The sequence below is a fragment of the Gracilinanus agilis genome, chromosome 5, assembly GCF_016433145.1.
Source record: "Gracilinanus agilis isolate LMUSP501 chromosome 5, AgileGrace, whole genome shotgun sequence".
In the NCBI taxonomy this organism is placed as follows: domain Eukaryota; kingdom Metazoa; phylum Chordata; class Mammalia; order Didelphimorphia; family Didelphidae; genus Gracilinanus; species Gracilinanus agilis.
In genome coordinates this window covers 172,962,736-172,976,899 of record NC_058134.1, presented here as the reverse complement: position 1 = coordinate 172,976,899, position 14,164 = coordinate 172,962,736, and the positions used below count along the sequence as shown (strand labels likewise).

Here is a 14,164-nt window from a genome sequence, read left to right as displayed (position 1 = left end):
AGTAATTCTAATACCAAACTCTTCAATTACAAACAATAGTGATGTACTTTGATTGTTCAAGAATTGACCATGTAGATACTCTGTAATATAGCTTGTTTAAAGAAATGTCCACTAAAGACAAATTTGAGAATACATAATTTGACTTGAAGTCTTTTCCAAAGTGGATAAAAGCAAAGGAATGTTTTCAAAAAGCATGAAAATCACACTAACTTTTTAAAAAGAAAGAACTCATTTCAGATTCCTATTGACAACTGGGGTAATTTTTACGTTCAGTTTCAATAATAATAATAATAATAATAATAATAATAATAATAATAGTAATAACTTAATGGCCTGATAATGTAGCACATTCACGGGTTCCACTGCTATTACTTTTTACATAGGATAGGATGGCTGTATTTCAGCATATCTTCTTTATGGCAAGGATCATTTTGCTCTGGACCTTGGAAGGGTCAAAATAGAACAAAACTATATATTACTATTAATTTATTTATTTTGATATATATGATCTCGTCATATCCTGCCTGTGTAGCACATATCCCTGTCATTTGCCTTGCTTTTAAGCACCATTAAAGAGTCAGCTCAGAGAGCTACACTTCTTTCTTTCCGATGTCTTTGCCTGTCTGGTTTTTAGGTTGAATGATAAGATGACATCAACTAAAGGAGGTAAAAATTAGCATTCTGGGAGAAGCTGCAGAGCCATCCTTTTGGTCAGTTTAGGACCTGGGGGAAGAAGGCAGTTGGGTTAAAGCAAGTAAAATCCAAGGAAGCCTTCGCTTAAAAGAAAAGTTAGAGAAAGTAAGCATACCATTAAACATCAGTTACTGATGATAAATAATTGCTTTTCAATTTCCTGAATATTCCTCCTCAAATGTGTATACATATGTCTATAGATGTCTATTTAGAAATGATACATATTCTACATATAGCCAGAAAAATACTCATTCTACATACAATTTTTCAGTGCTATCCTTCTTTTAAAAAATAAAGCTGGCATGTGGAACTCTCTGGTCTGAAAGATAAAAACTATGCAAATGAAAACTGTAAAAGTACTAATGAATTAATATTGTGCGTACATCTCTCCATACTATTGCTATGTTTATATATGCTAACATTCTAAACAGGTTCAATGATGACACAACTTAAAATGCTCAACTTCAGTAGCATCTACCTGGGACTGTAAATGTTTTGATATATTCTTATTATTCACATACACAGAATTGCACAAGTTGTCCATGAATGTATAAAATACTGCTTTGGCAATTACAAACATAGCAATGTAGATCTTAAATGGTTTCTAGCCTTCTCTGTCAAGTAAACATAAGTGGATTCTCATAGCAACACTGACTCATGTATAGAAAGTCCATCGCGGTTTCTGTAGTGTGCTGGAGGGGGCGCCCCCGAATATTGATACTGGGATGAGCCAACATCCTCCAAAGATGGTGAAGTTCTATACCGTATAGGACTATCTATTGAAACAGCTGGAAGGTTATAATCCTGAATGGCTACATGTTGAAAAACTGTCTGCTTTGGTAAGTTGCTGAAGTGGCTTCTGTTAGCATCTCGGCTCCACGACTGTCCGTACGCTTCAGGCCTGTATGTGAAAGTAACTTCTGGCCATTTTCTGTTTTCTGGCAAATAATCCACTGGAGGAATTATGAACTCGCCCCCCCTAGGAGACCTTGAATTGCCTGAATATGGCCCGGGAGTGCTGACGTCAATGGGGAGGACTTCTATCCGATTAGATGGCAGCACGATCGGGGTGGGGCGGCTATAAGCTCTCTCTGGAGGAAAGTCTATGGAGTGACTGGAGCCGTACGGCCTTCGAGAAGGGCTAACGTGAGTCCCGTGGCCATGGTGCAGAGGTACGAAGTTACTGTTAGCAGTACGGGCGTGTTTTGGAGAACTTCCATGGTAAACGGGGGGATTGCTGTAGGATGGTGGGAGCATCTTCATCGGACCTACCCCGTCGACCTGGTGTGAATATCTTGGGGAATTTGGTGGCTGCACATTAAAGGTAAAATTATTTGATCCTTTTAATGGACTAGAACTCTCAGAATACTTCTTCGGGCTATTCGAGTAACTTACATTACCTGGACTTTGAGAGTGAGCTTTTTCTAATACTTCCTCAACGGAAGTCCCATTTTCATTTTCAGTTCCGGGTACATTGTCATACTGGGAAGCATTGGAGCCCCGCTTACCTTCATCGCCATCTAAAATCTTAATCTTCTGCCTTACGTTTAATGCCCGGGTCTCAACAGGACTTGGGGGTGTGCCTACAAGTGTGTGGTTTGATGTTCTACCTTTGCCTTCAATCGTATATTTTGCTGTTTTTTCAAGGGCTGATATATCTGAAGGTTTATTCCACTTTGGTACAAAATCCCTCTTCATATGTGAAGTAGCATTAGAATTTTGGTTAGCAGCTGCATTATCATATTGCTTAGAATTGTTTTGTGTACTGGGTGGTTGTTTTCTTCGAGTTTCTAGCTCACTCTTAATCTTTCCACTATCTTTTTCCACTGAGTCAAGTCTTTGTTGCTTTACCGAAGGAGCCTTTTCCGGTGCATTGACTGTACTTTGATGATGGGGTGAGACTTCTTGTCTTTTGGGAGTTGCTCTGCTATCCATTTTTTTAGATGGGTGGCAGTTTGCCAAGCCAACATTACTCTGTCCATTGATCAGGTGATAAACAATAGGCTGAGGTTCAGGTGGAAGCTGCCCCAGAGGTTTCTTTGGATATTCATCCTCTTTAGCTAACAGGAAAAAATAAAATAAAATTAGGCAATTTATATAATTGATAATATATGAATTATATCTTGTTATCAAATCAAATGTTACATAACATGTAAAAATCTTTCTCTTCTGCTAATGAACAATACTAAGCACTTTCTCAGCAATATAAACATAATGTACTTTTCCCCTTTTCTAAAAAAAAAAAATCTCAAGTCAGATAGCCAATCCAACTTCATAACATCTCTCTCACTTTAATCAACTTCTCAATTTAGACAGTCATGAAATCTTAGAGAAAAATTTTCCTCTTCTCAATTCCAAGCCAAGACTGCCAAATTTAGAAGTCAAATGATGATTTAGAAAGGTTTCAAAGTTATTTCAATCTGAATAGCTGCTTGTTATTGGAGAAATGTTAGGTATCACTTCTATTTCTGATCATGGGTTCCTCCTGCTAGCTACTAAAAGTTGGTATCTTTTAGTAGGGTACCTTTGGTTGCACTGAGAGAGGAATTTTAAAACTGTGATATATTCTAGGGAAGAGTTGTAGGGCAAGTGTCAGAAAGACAGGGGAAGCTATCTTTTATATGGTACAAAGCTTAAGTTGTCTTAAAAATTCTACAATTTTCTGCCTACATTTGGAGCCTTAATATTGATCTTAAAATCTTCCAAATAAGGATATTCAAAAATTATATGCAGAACATGAGCTGTGAAATATGGGTGCAAAATGCTCTTATTATCATTAAATAAATTTAATATCATAAGTTTACATTATATAAAGCACATATTTCTGAAAAAGTACTGTTAATATCTTCTAACTGAAACTTTAACCTTATTTCTCTACATAGAGGCTAACTAGTTTCAAATTTATAACAATCAGCATACCATATATAGAAAAAAAAGTACAAAACAGAAGCTATTGATCTCAATGAGTTTAACAAGTAGGAGACATAAAACCTAAAATACAAAATAATACATAATTAATACAATAGAAATGGTGCTTGAGGAATTACTTCTTGTCAGAAGGGTCGGAAAGGGAAAGATGACATTTAATGGGGGTGGTACTGGGAATGATATTTTCTTGAATAAAAAAGGGCATATTTAAAATGACTGATCTTATTATTTATTTTATTCCACTGATAAATTGATTAAAAAGCTAATCAGAGAAAGTGTTTTATTTTTTTTAAGTACTATATTTCTGTGTGTATTTCAGTAATTTTTTCCATCATCTTCTTATCAGCACCTAGTAAAATATTCCATGTAATAAGACAAAAAGACAAGAGTCCTCACTATTTGGGATCCTTTAAAAAATGTACTCTTGCACACAACAGCAAACATGACAACTTTTTTGGGTGGCTGAACTTAATTGCATATATTATTATTGTTATTAATTATTTATGATTTCAGATAATTTTCAAGGCAGTATAGAACCATATTATAAATTAAACCTTCAGCAAATGTGGTTTTAAAATTATCTGCTGTAATATCCCACACCCAATAAATGTCATCTCGAGAAAAATAGTCAGCTGCAAGTAATATCTTAGCTTGAAATATGTCTCTCATCCATTAAAAAATCAATGATTACATACTCATTTAAAGATGAATGTTAAGTTTTCTTAAAACACCTGTAATAATTTTTATCATCTACACAGATAAGGTTTCTATGGCATAGAAAGCCCAATTTAAAAAATGTACAAAAAAGAAACTTTAAAAAATAAATATATAGGGGCAATTAAGTAACTCTGTGGATAGAGAGCCAGGCCTGGAGATAAGAGGACCTAGGTTCAAATGTGGCCTCTGAAACTTCCTAGCTGTGTGATCCTGGGCAAGTCATTTAACCCCTTACTGCTCTTCTACCCTAGAACTGATATTTAGTATCAATTTTTTTAAAAGGAAAAGAAAAAATGTATAAAGAATAGTTTAAGGAGTGTAAAGACACTTGCATGTTTCATATAGTTAGTTTTGCAAAACTAAAAAGAAAATTCAAACAGTTTTGCTAAATTAAATTTGTGAAATTTTTTTCTTGTAAATTCTTTTTTTGTACTCACTTTTGAACCTCAGAAAAACAATAAGAGTAGCACATATGGTTTAAGGCCAGTAAGTTGATATACACTCTAGCCTGTTTATTTAAGTAATAAAAAGGTTTGGGAAATGTTCAGCAATGTGTGAAAATCAGTCTCAGTTTAGATAGGTAGATACTTGATATGCAAGAACACACAGAATAGAGAAATCAAAATCTAGATCAGGGAAGAGAAAAATGTTTAAAGTTATCATTTAGGTTTCTCAATAGAGTCTTAACTAAGGAAGAGAAGGCAAAATAAAAGGGAAAGGATATAGAGAGGCAGGAGAGAAAAAAAATTGACTCAAAAAGCTTTCCTTTCATCTGAGAAATTTTCATCAACACTGTAAGCATTTACCAACTACCATTCTTTCCTATTGGGTAAACATTCTTGGTGCTCTTCAACTATTTGTTTTAGGTTTCCTGAGGAATCAAAAAATGGAAATGGTAGCCTTTTGAATTTTCTTTCAGAACCCACTACTCAATTGTTTTGCTGTTAAGAGACACACTAATTTACATAGCTGGTTGAATCTGTGCTGTTCTTAAACTGTTAGCTAGTCTTTGGAATATTCTATAAGTAGATTGCTAGGAAAATGGAATTGCCATTAATAAGCAAAAGCAAGCACATAGAGAATGGTTAAATTTTATTAGGTGATATATGATGGTAGTAACAAAAGCAGATTAGCTTTTGATCTTTTCATTTTAAGTTTTCTGAGTAGTCCTCCTCCAATATTACACAGTTGTTATCTGGATGCTTGTAGAGACCTACCAGTTTTCTAATCCTTTAAAAAAGAAATAAAAAAAAATCCTCTCATATTTGATAGGTTCTGCCAAGGTTTAAAGACTGAGTATGGGCTTGCAGACATATAGCTGTGGTCCAAGAACCATCTATGCACAAATTGAGTCATCTCTAAAGGATAGACATGGAATGATAATTTTTATTTTTTTAGTAGCAGTCACTCATGAAAAAGTCATTACACTGCTGGCAGGGATGGATTGCTATCTGTTAGTGAAAACTGTATCCACACAAATAAAATTATGGAGAATTTTTGTAGTCCTTACCAATAGTTATTATATCTCAATCTTATATTCTTTCCTGATTTTAATCAAACAATATATTAATGCAACTTGGTGATAAAGAGAGCACTCAGGTGGGGATGTTAGATTTATTTGGTGCCAAATGATAACAATAGAAACAATAGACTGAAGTTACATAAATGCAGATTTAGGTTCAATGTTAAAAAATAATAATCCAAACCTTCAAATTTCCTAACAAAACTATCTAAAAGTGGGAGAGGTTGTCCTTAGAAGTATTGGTATTCCCCTCCCTTCTAGAAGTCTGCCAACAAAAGGTGGATGACCACTTGCTACTGAGGTATGGGCTGCTCTAGATGACTTCTGAAGTGATATAACATTCTGTGACTATGGAGTCAAAACCAGAAATAGTTGTAGGATGGAAGCTAGACCTGTTCACCTCAGAACGTACTCACTGGTTGAGGTTTCTCAATAGATTCAAGAAAAACTTCAAATACTTCCAACCTGGCTGTACATACTTGAATTTCACTTTTTACTACAGTCAATCTGCCATTTTTCAAACTAAATTTTTTAAAAATAAAAGCAAAAATGAAGTGTTTAAAAGGTTAGTTCTCCTTAAGCAAAAGCATAGCACTCACAAATAGTTCTCTTTTCTTAAAAAAGATTTTACCAACTGACTCTTAGCCTTAGGACTTTTTATTTTATTTTCTGGGAATGATCTGTTTTTATGGACCTATTGCATTTTCAGTGTCAGCATCAAAATGAAACAAACTTCAGTGATTGGAATTTGTTTTCTTTTATTATATTCTTTACAGAGAACGGCTTATGGATACTGGCAGCTGGACCCTTAGGGCAAAAATGTTTTCAACAGGTGAAGATAAAAAACAATAAAATGTATTTTACTTTAGAAAAAAATTTTAAAGTTTTCCAAAATGGCCTCAAGTAAGTCTTATAGAAATTAAGTACTTCACAAAACATGTAAAGTACTTAAATGCTTATATCATGTGTTAGGTTAGTGCTAGTACATTTGTACAGATGAAAGCTAGTCCTGCTTTTTTATTTATAGTATTCAAAACAATATACTTTCATTGTAATGACATTATGAAATGGATATGAAATAATTAGGAAACCTGTGAAAAATAGAGCATTTTCAACTTTTTGCTAGTAAACTCCATTTTAGGAATGATTTACCAGGTAAGCCATGTTATGTGCTCATTCAAAAGGATCCAGGCCCAAGTTGTTCCTTGAATACCACATCACATAAAGGGTCAGTTACTAAGTATAAATTAGATAAATTACATGCATCCAACAGACACAGGGGGTGTGCAGATGGAGTCTGTGCTGTTACCTAACCATGAAAGCACCTAAGTAAAATCAGAGCAGCAACCTACTTTCAGAAAATTTCAATTCATTCCTGACTATAATATTGAGGCTTTTGAAAAGATTTTGTCTTTGTAGAATTTGTTAGATGTAAAAAACCACAACCTATCAGGAAAGCATCTAGTACAGCCTATCTATCAGTGCTTTATTCATAGTAGGTACTCAATAAATGTTTAAATGAATAGGTGCTCTAGCTGTTTTAGAATATTAGCTCTTGAGAAATTTTTATCTATCAAAATGTACTTGCTACAATATCATGTGTGGATTTAAAGGAATTATTATTAGACAAAGTAAGCACCTTGTTTTTCTGTACCTGCTAAGAAAATAAATTGTCACACCATAAATGAGTTTTTCAGAGACCTGAAGTTTACTCCCTTTTAAATACCAAAGATTTCTTTTTTGTGTAATCTTTTTCCTTTGAGATGAAAATTTTTCTAAAATCTACCAAATTTTCCTGCTTTCTTACATTATAATTATCATAATATGGCTTACTGTTGATGACTCAGGTTCACTAATAGTCACAATTATTTTACAGGGCTATAGTTTGGTGATGTCATCAGGGTCTTAAGACATATAGAGATGATTTACTTTTAAAATTTTCATTGACCTTAAGTATTATCTCTATGCACATAACTCCAAGCCTACAGTTGGTCTCCTGTCTCTCCCCTGAGATTCAATTCCATGTATCCAGTTGCTCACTGAATATTTCAAGCTGTATAGCTCAGAGACATCTCAAATTCAACAGGTCCAAAATTGAACCTTTTATCTTTCTCCCAAACCTTTCACTCTTTTAAACTTCCCTATTTCTGTTGAAGTTATCACCATCCTTCCAGTCTCCCAAGCTCACAACTATGGCATTTTCTGCAGTTTCTCACCCCACATACCTAATGAGTTGCCAAACTTAGCCATTTCTGCCTCCATGTCTTCCCCACATGACTGTCCACTTTAGTCCAATCACTCATAACCACTTGCTTAGATTACTGCAACAGCCTCCCAATTGTCTTCCAGGTTCAACAATTTCACCACTCCAGGCCATCCCACACTGATTTAAAAGTAATTTTCATTAAGCACAGATCTTTCATATAAAAAGATTATTCTGAGAAGGGATACATAGGGTTCATCAGGCAGCCATAAGGCTCTATGCCACAAAAGAGATTAAGAACGTCTAGTAGAAAACAAAGGAAGAGATATTTTTTTCATTTTTGTCTTTGTATCCCTATCACCTAAAATAGTGCTTTGCACATACAAGAGGTTTAATAAATTTTTGTTCTTTGTTTAATCATGACACAGAATACCTCTATTTGAACACATATAGATTTATATTAATGAGATCATAGATCTTTACCCAAGATGAACTTTAAGGTCTCTTCCAATTCTAAAACATCTATGATTCACTTGTCAAAGGCTATGACGAAGTAGAGAAAATTATCAGAACCTCCAGTGAAATGTGAAAATATGGATTTTTAAAAAAACATTCCTTTGGATTCTTTTGGAGAAGTAATTAAAGAAAAACGAAACCAAACCAATAAAGGGTATATTTAAGCATTTGGGTAATGTATTCAGCAGAGAAATATAAACAGCAAGGTCCTGTATTCTTAGGTGTATTTTTCTGACATGAAAAGTAGGGAGAGGCATTATTTTAGATTAAATGTTACTCTAGGGAGAGGAACTGTCTATACCTGCCTAATATTTCAGAAATAAACAGAATGTTAAGCATTCTTTTGGATGAATGGGCAAGGAAGGAAAGGGATCACTAAAAAAAAATAGTTGTTCGACATCTAGAAAGGAAAGTCGTAGTTCTAAAGAGCAGCTTTACTTCATCAAGAATAGGTGGAGTGAGAGTCAGGCCTAGAAACAGGAGGTCCTAGGTTCAAACCCGGCCTCAGCCACTTCCCAGCTGTGTGACCCTGGGCAAGTCGCTTGACCCCCATTGCCCACCCTTACCAATCTTCCACCTATGAGACAATACACCGAAGTACAAGGGTTTAAAAAAAAAAAAGAATAGGTCATTAAAGAACAACTTTTTTTTTTTTTCCTGACAAGATTACTAAGATAAAAGAAGAGGGCAATGCTGTGGATAGTTTATATTTTACTAAAGCTTTTGATAAAAGTATTCACACTATTCATGTAGAGAATATGGAGAAACATGGATTAGATAAAACAAGCAGATAAGACAATAACTGACTGAATGGACAGATTCAAAGATTAGTTATCAGTTGTTTAATGTCAAAATGAAAGGAGGTATCCAATAGAATACTGCAGGGATCTGTGCTTGGACTGGCACTGGTACTGGTACTATTTAACATCAATGACTTGGTTAAACACATAAATGGCATGCTCATCAAATCTGCAGATAATACAAAGCTGGAAGGGATTGCTAACACACTGGATGAGACAGACAAGATCAAAATGCTACAGACAACCTTGAAGATTGGGCAGAATTTAATAAGATGAAATTCATTAGGTATAAATGTCGTAACTTATATTTGGGTATAAAAAATCAAGTATTAGGTGGTGGAAATATGTTAAATAGCAAGTGTTTAGAAAAAGATCTTGGGATTTTAGTGGACTACAACTTCAATGAGTCACTCTTCCATGTGATGTGACTTTCAAAGTCTAATGTGGTCTTAGGCTTCATTAAGAGAAGAGCTTCCAGAAATAGTAAGATAACACTATATTCTCTATTCCCTATACTCTGTCCTCATCAGACATCATCTGGAACACTGTGCTCAAAACTAGGCATGATGATTTAAGGATGGGGCCAAAATATAGTGTTTAGAGAAGAGTAACTAGGATAGTGAAGAGGCCCATAACATGTGAAGATTGGTTGAATTAATAGAACATATTTAACCTGGTGAAATAAAGATTAAGTAGGGACATTATAACATGGGATTAGTTTTGTTATAATTAGCTCTAAAGAGACCAGAAGAAAAAATTAATAGCTAAAAAAGAGCAAATTTTTGGTTTAATGTCAGGAAAAACTTCTTAACAATTAGGGTTGTGCGAATGTTGAAAGATCTATTTTGAAAGGTGGTAGGTTCTATGTCCTTGGTCTTCAAGTAGAGGTTGCATGAATCTTATTGCCTTGTTTATAGTCTTGCAAAGGTTTTACAGCTTTACAAAAAGATGACAAGGTTCTCTGCATTGAGACCTTGTCTTCCTTTCCACAGGACCATTTGTGGAATCAGAATTTGGAACATGGAATATCAACAATGTCTGGCCCAATAAAACGAAACTCCTCAAATGATAAGTATTTGTCTATCCTTTCCTGAACAACTTTAAGTGAGAAAGAACCCACTTCTTTCCAAGGTGATCAATTCTGTACAGTTCTAATGATTAGGCAGTTTCTCCATATATCAATACTACATTTGCATTTTTGTAACCTTTCAGTTGTTCTTAGTCCTGCTCCCTGGGGCCAAGCAAAAGTCTAAACCCTGTTTCATATGATAACTGTTCAAATACTTGAAGGCAGTGATCATGTCTTGCCTCAAGTCTTTTTTTCTCCAATTAAATATGTCCAGAACAGATCTTCATATGGCAAATGACCCATAGCCATACTGGTGGTGGTCTTCAGGATATATTAAAGGCCTTCCTAAAACTGATGACCAAAACTGAACATAATATTCCAGATGTGATGTCAGTAGGGTAAAATGTGATAGCAGAATTACCACCTCTTTATTTCTGAACTTAATACCTCTATTAATATAATCTAAGAATATATTATGTTTCTAGTGTGCCATTTCACATTGTTGACACATATTATATTACCTCTAGATCTTTTTCGAGGAAAACTGCCATCTAGCCATGTATTCTTTTGCTAATCCTAGGGTTGTTTTGAAGATCAAAAGAGATAACACATGTAAAGCATTCTGTACACCTTAAAGTATTATATGCTCATCAATTGAGAAATGGCTAAACCAATTGTGGCACAGGATGCTAATGGAATATTACTGTGCTGTAAGAAACGATGAAATGTTGGGGCAGCTAGAAGGCTCAGGGAACAGAGAGCCAGACCTGGCGATGGGAAGACCTGGTTCAAACCTAGCCTCTGCTGGTTCCTACCTGCATGACCTTGGGCAAGTCACTTATTCCTGATTGCCTAGCTCTTGCCACTCTTCTGCCTTGGAACTAATACTTAGTATCAATTCTAAAGCAGAAGTTAAGAGTTTTTTAAGAAAATAAGAAATTATAAGTGTAATGACTACAAAGAAGCATGGAAAGACCTAGATGAAGTGATATAGAAGGAAATAAGCAAAGTTAAGAAAACACAATAAAAAGAATACACGACAACTACAACAATGTAAATGTAAAGAAGGGGAAATCAAAAGATAATGTAAAATTTTAAGAATAAGAAAAGAAATATTAAAAAGAAACCTTCCACATCACCCCTTTATAGAGGTAGAAGGTCTATACATCTTGTATATTACACATATTTTCAGATTTTTTCAAAGTATTAATCAGATATGTTGAATTTTACCTCTTATTTTTCTTATTTTGTCTTTAAAAATACTATTTGCTTTGGAATGGCTCTCCAGAAGGGTAAGTGAGGAGCTACTAAGGAAAACTATGGTGATACAAAACAATATAAAGAAATAAATTTAGAAATATAGCTCTTATGTTCATTTTAAGAATTTTTTGTATTTATTTTATTTAATTTCTTTTTATTAGATTAAGACCAATATTCTAGATTGTGAAGATCTTCTTGAAACCTGACTTTCTTCCAGTGCATTAGCTAACACGTCCAGCTCAGTGAAATGTACAAATACATGCCATCTATGCTTTTAACCAAGCAAAACACACATGACCAGAGCACATTACTGGAAGTCTCCTCAAGACATTAATGAATATAATAATGAATGGCCAAGCCATTTAATCTGTTCCCAATTCATCTAACTGGTATAATATAAAAGAATTTTACTATATATCTTCTATAATTAAAATAAACCACATCCAAAGCATTCATCTAATCTACCTGTTTAGTAACCTTTTCACAAAAAGAAATGAGTTTAATCTGGCAAAACCTATTCTTAATTATTCTAGATTTCTGTGAACACAGTTTCCTCTTCTAGATGTTCATTAAGTTCACTAACCATATCTTTAATACACAAGGATTATATCAGTGATGAAAACCAATCTCTCTGGCCTATGCTGGTTGTATTTTCTTCCATTTTTTAAAAACAAGACATTTTCCTGCCCTAAACTTGTGATAACTCTTCTGTTCTACATGATCTGTCAAGGATTACTGACAATGGCTCAGTAATCATACCTGCTAGTTCTTTCAGTATCTAGATGTATTTCGAGTAGGACAGAAGACAGAAGCCAGCAAGAGATGTTGTGTATTCTCTTACTATGCCCCTACTTTTCTTGGGCATAAACTCCCTATTAGACTTTTGACCAAAATGCCCAAATGGTTATTTCAAGAAGATCACTTTTCTTGGAAGAGAAAACAAGCGAAGTAAAAAGTCACTCTTTCTTTTTGTCAATAGTTATCATTGTTCTCTTCTTTATAAGCAGTGGTCCAATATCTTTTTTAATTCTTCTATTTTCCCCAATATAATTTAAAAAACCCAAATCAACCATTTTTCCCCCTTAACTTTCAGCTGACAGCAGCCTCAACTCATTTTGAGCTTTAGCATTCCTAAGTCTTCTCTTCCAGGTATCTGACACACTTTCGTATTTATCTTCCATTAATTGCTTACATCTTCTTTGTTGTGTTTTAAAAATCTAAGATGGTAATGCATAAGCTCCCTGTGCAACCATTGTGATTTCTTTTTAAAAGTGCCCTATTTCATTGATTGGGATATGATCGGGGATGTAGTCTCTAAATGATCCCCCTAGTGCAAATATCAATAATATAGAAATAGGTCTTGATCAATGACACATGTAAAACCCTGTGGAATTACATGCTGGCTATAGAAAGGGGGTGGTTGGAGGGGAGGTAAAGAACATGAATCATGTAACCATGGAAAAATTCTCTTAATTAATAAACTAAATAAATAAAATAAAAGTGCCCTATTTCCACCTCATAATTGTCTCTTTTGTGTCTTCAGAACATTATTCTTTAAAACTTCCTTCTCTCCTGAGCTGACTTCTGAAGAAATTTAGGACATGAGATTCTGACTATACTTTCTCTGAACTCTTTGGAATCTGCTTTCCCTAAATTGATTGTGCATATAAGATTATTCCTAGTTTTTTTTTTTTTGTTTTTCTGTCCTAACATAAATTCTAAAGATAGAATTAATTATCACTTCTCTCCCATTTATTCCAGAGTCTAGCATTTACTTAGTGGTAAGAATAAGATCTTAAATACAATATGCCCTTTTGTTTTCTCTTTTTTGAAGGATAAAGCCATCATTAAGGAAAAGTCATTCCAGAGATGTCAGTGTATTTGAAGCATATCATCACTACTATAGAATGCATCGATGCTAAACTTATGATATATTTTCTAAGCTCCTCATCTATTTCCTCTTTCTGCTTATGTGGGCTAAAGTACATTCCAAATGCTTTCCATTACACTTCGCTATTCAGGTTCTTAATATATTAATGAGTAGATCTTCTTAATATATAATTTACCTTGTTCTTTTTGTCTATTTTTATCTTTATATGTTTTATGTATCCTATTCCCTTTGATTAAGGTATTACACAACTGTTTTCTAATTATGAATCTTGTCTCACAAATATTAATGATACTGATGAAGTCAATTTGCCTCCATATATAAGGATCTGTAGTTTATCATAATTGCTAACAATGATTTCTGTACTACTAAATCCAATGACATTTTCTCAGTCCTCCATCTTCTGATCACCCCTTTCCTATGTTTGGAACCATGTTGCTCTCAGTGTCTCTTTGGCAAGATCATCATTCATGATTCACTCCCAAGAAAGAAAGTAATAATCTCTGTTCCAAGGAGTTTACATTTGGATAAAAGACAACAGAATACAACACACATACTATATAAAGTT

The 14,164-nt window shown here is 34.2% G+C and overlaps 1 protein-coding gene across 1 annotated transcript in view; it reads right to left on the bottom strand.

The window, feature by feature from the left end:
- Nucleotides 1-1,332: 1,332 nt before the first annotated feature.
- Nucleotides 1,333-14,164, bottom strand: part of USP6NL (USP6 N-terminal like) — a 200,060-nt gene continuing 187,228 nt past the window's right edge. Inside the window, exon 15 of the mRNA XM_044678827.1 lies at nucleotides 1,333-2,753. Coding sequence (XP_044534762.1) covers nucleotides 1,333-2,753 — 1,421 coding nt within the window. The remainder of the gene's footprint in view (nucleotides 2,754-14,164) is intronic.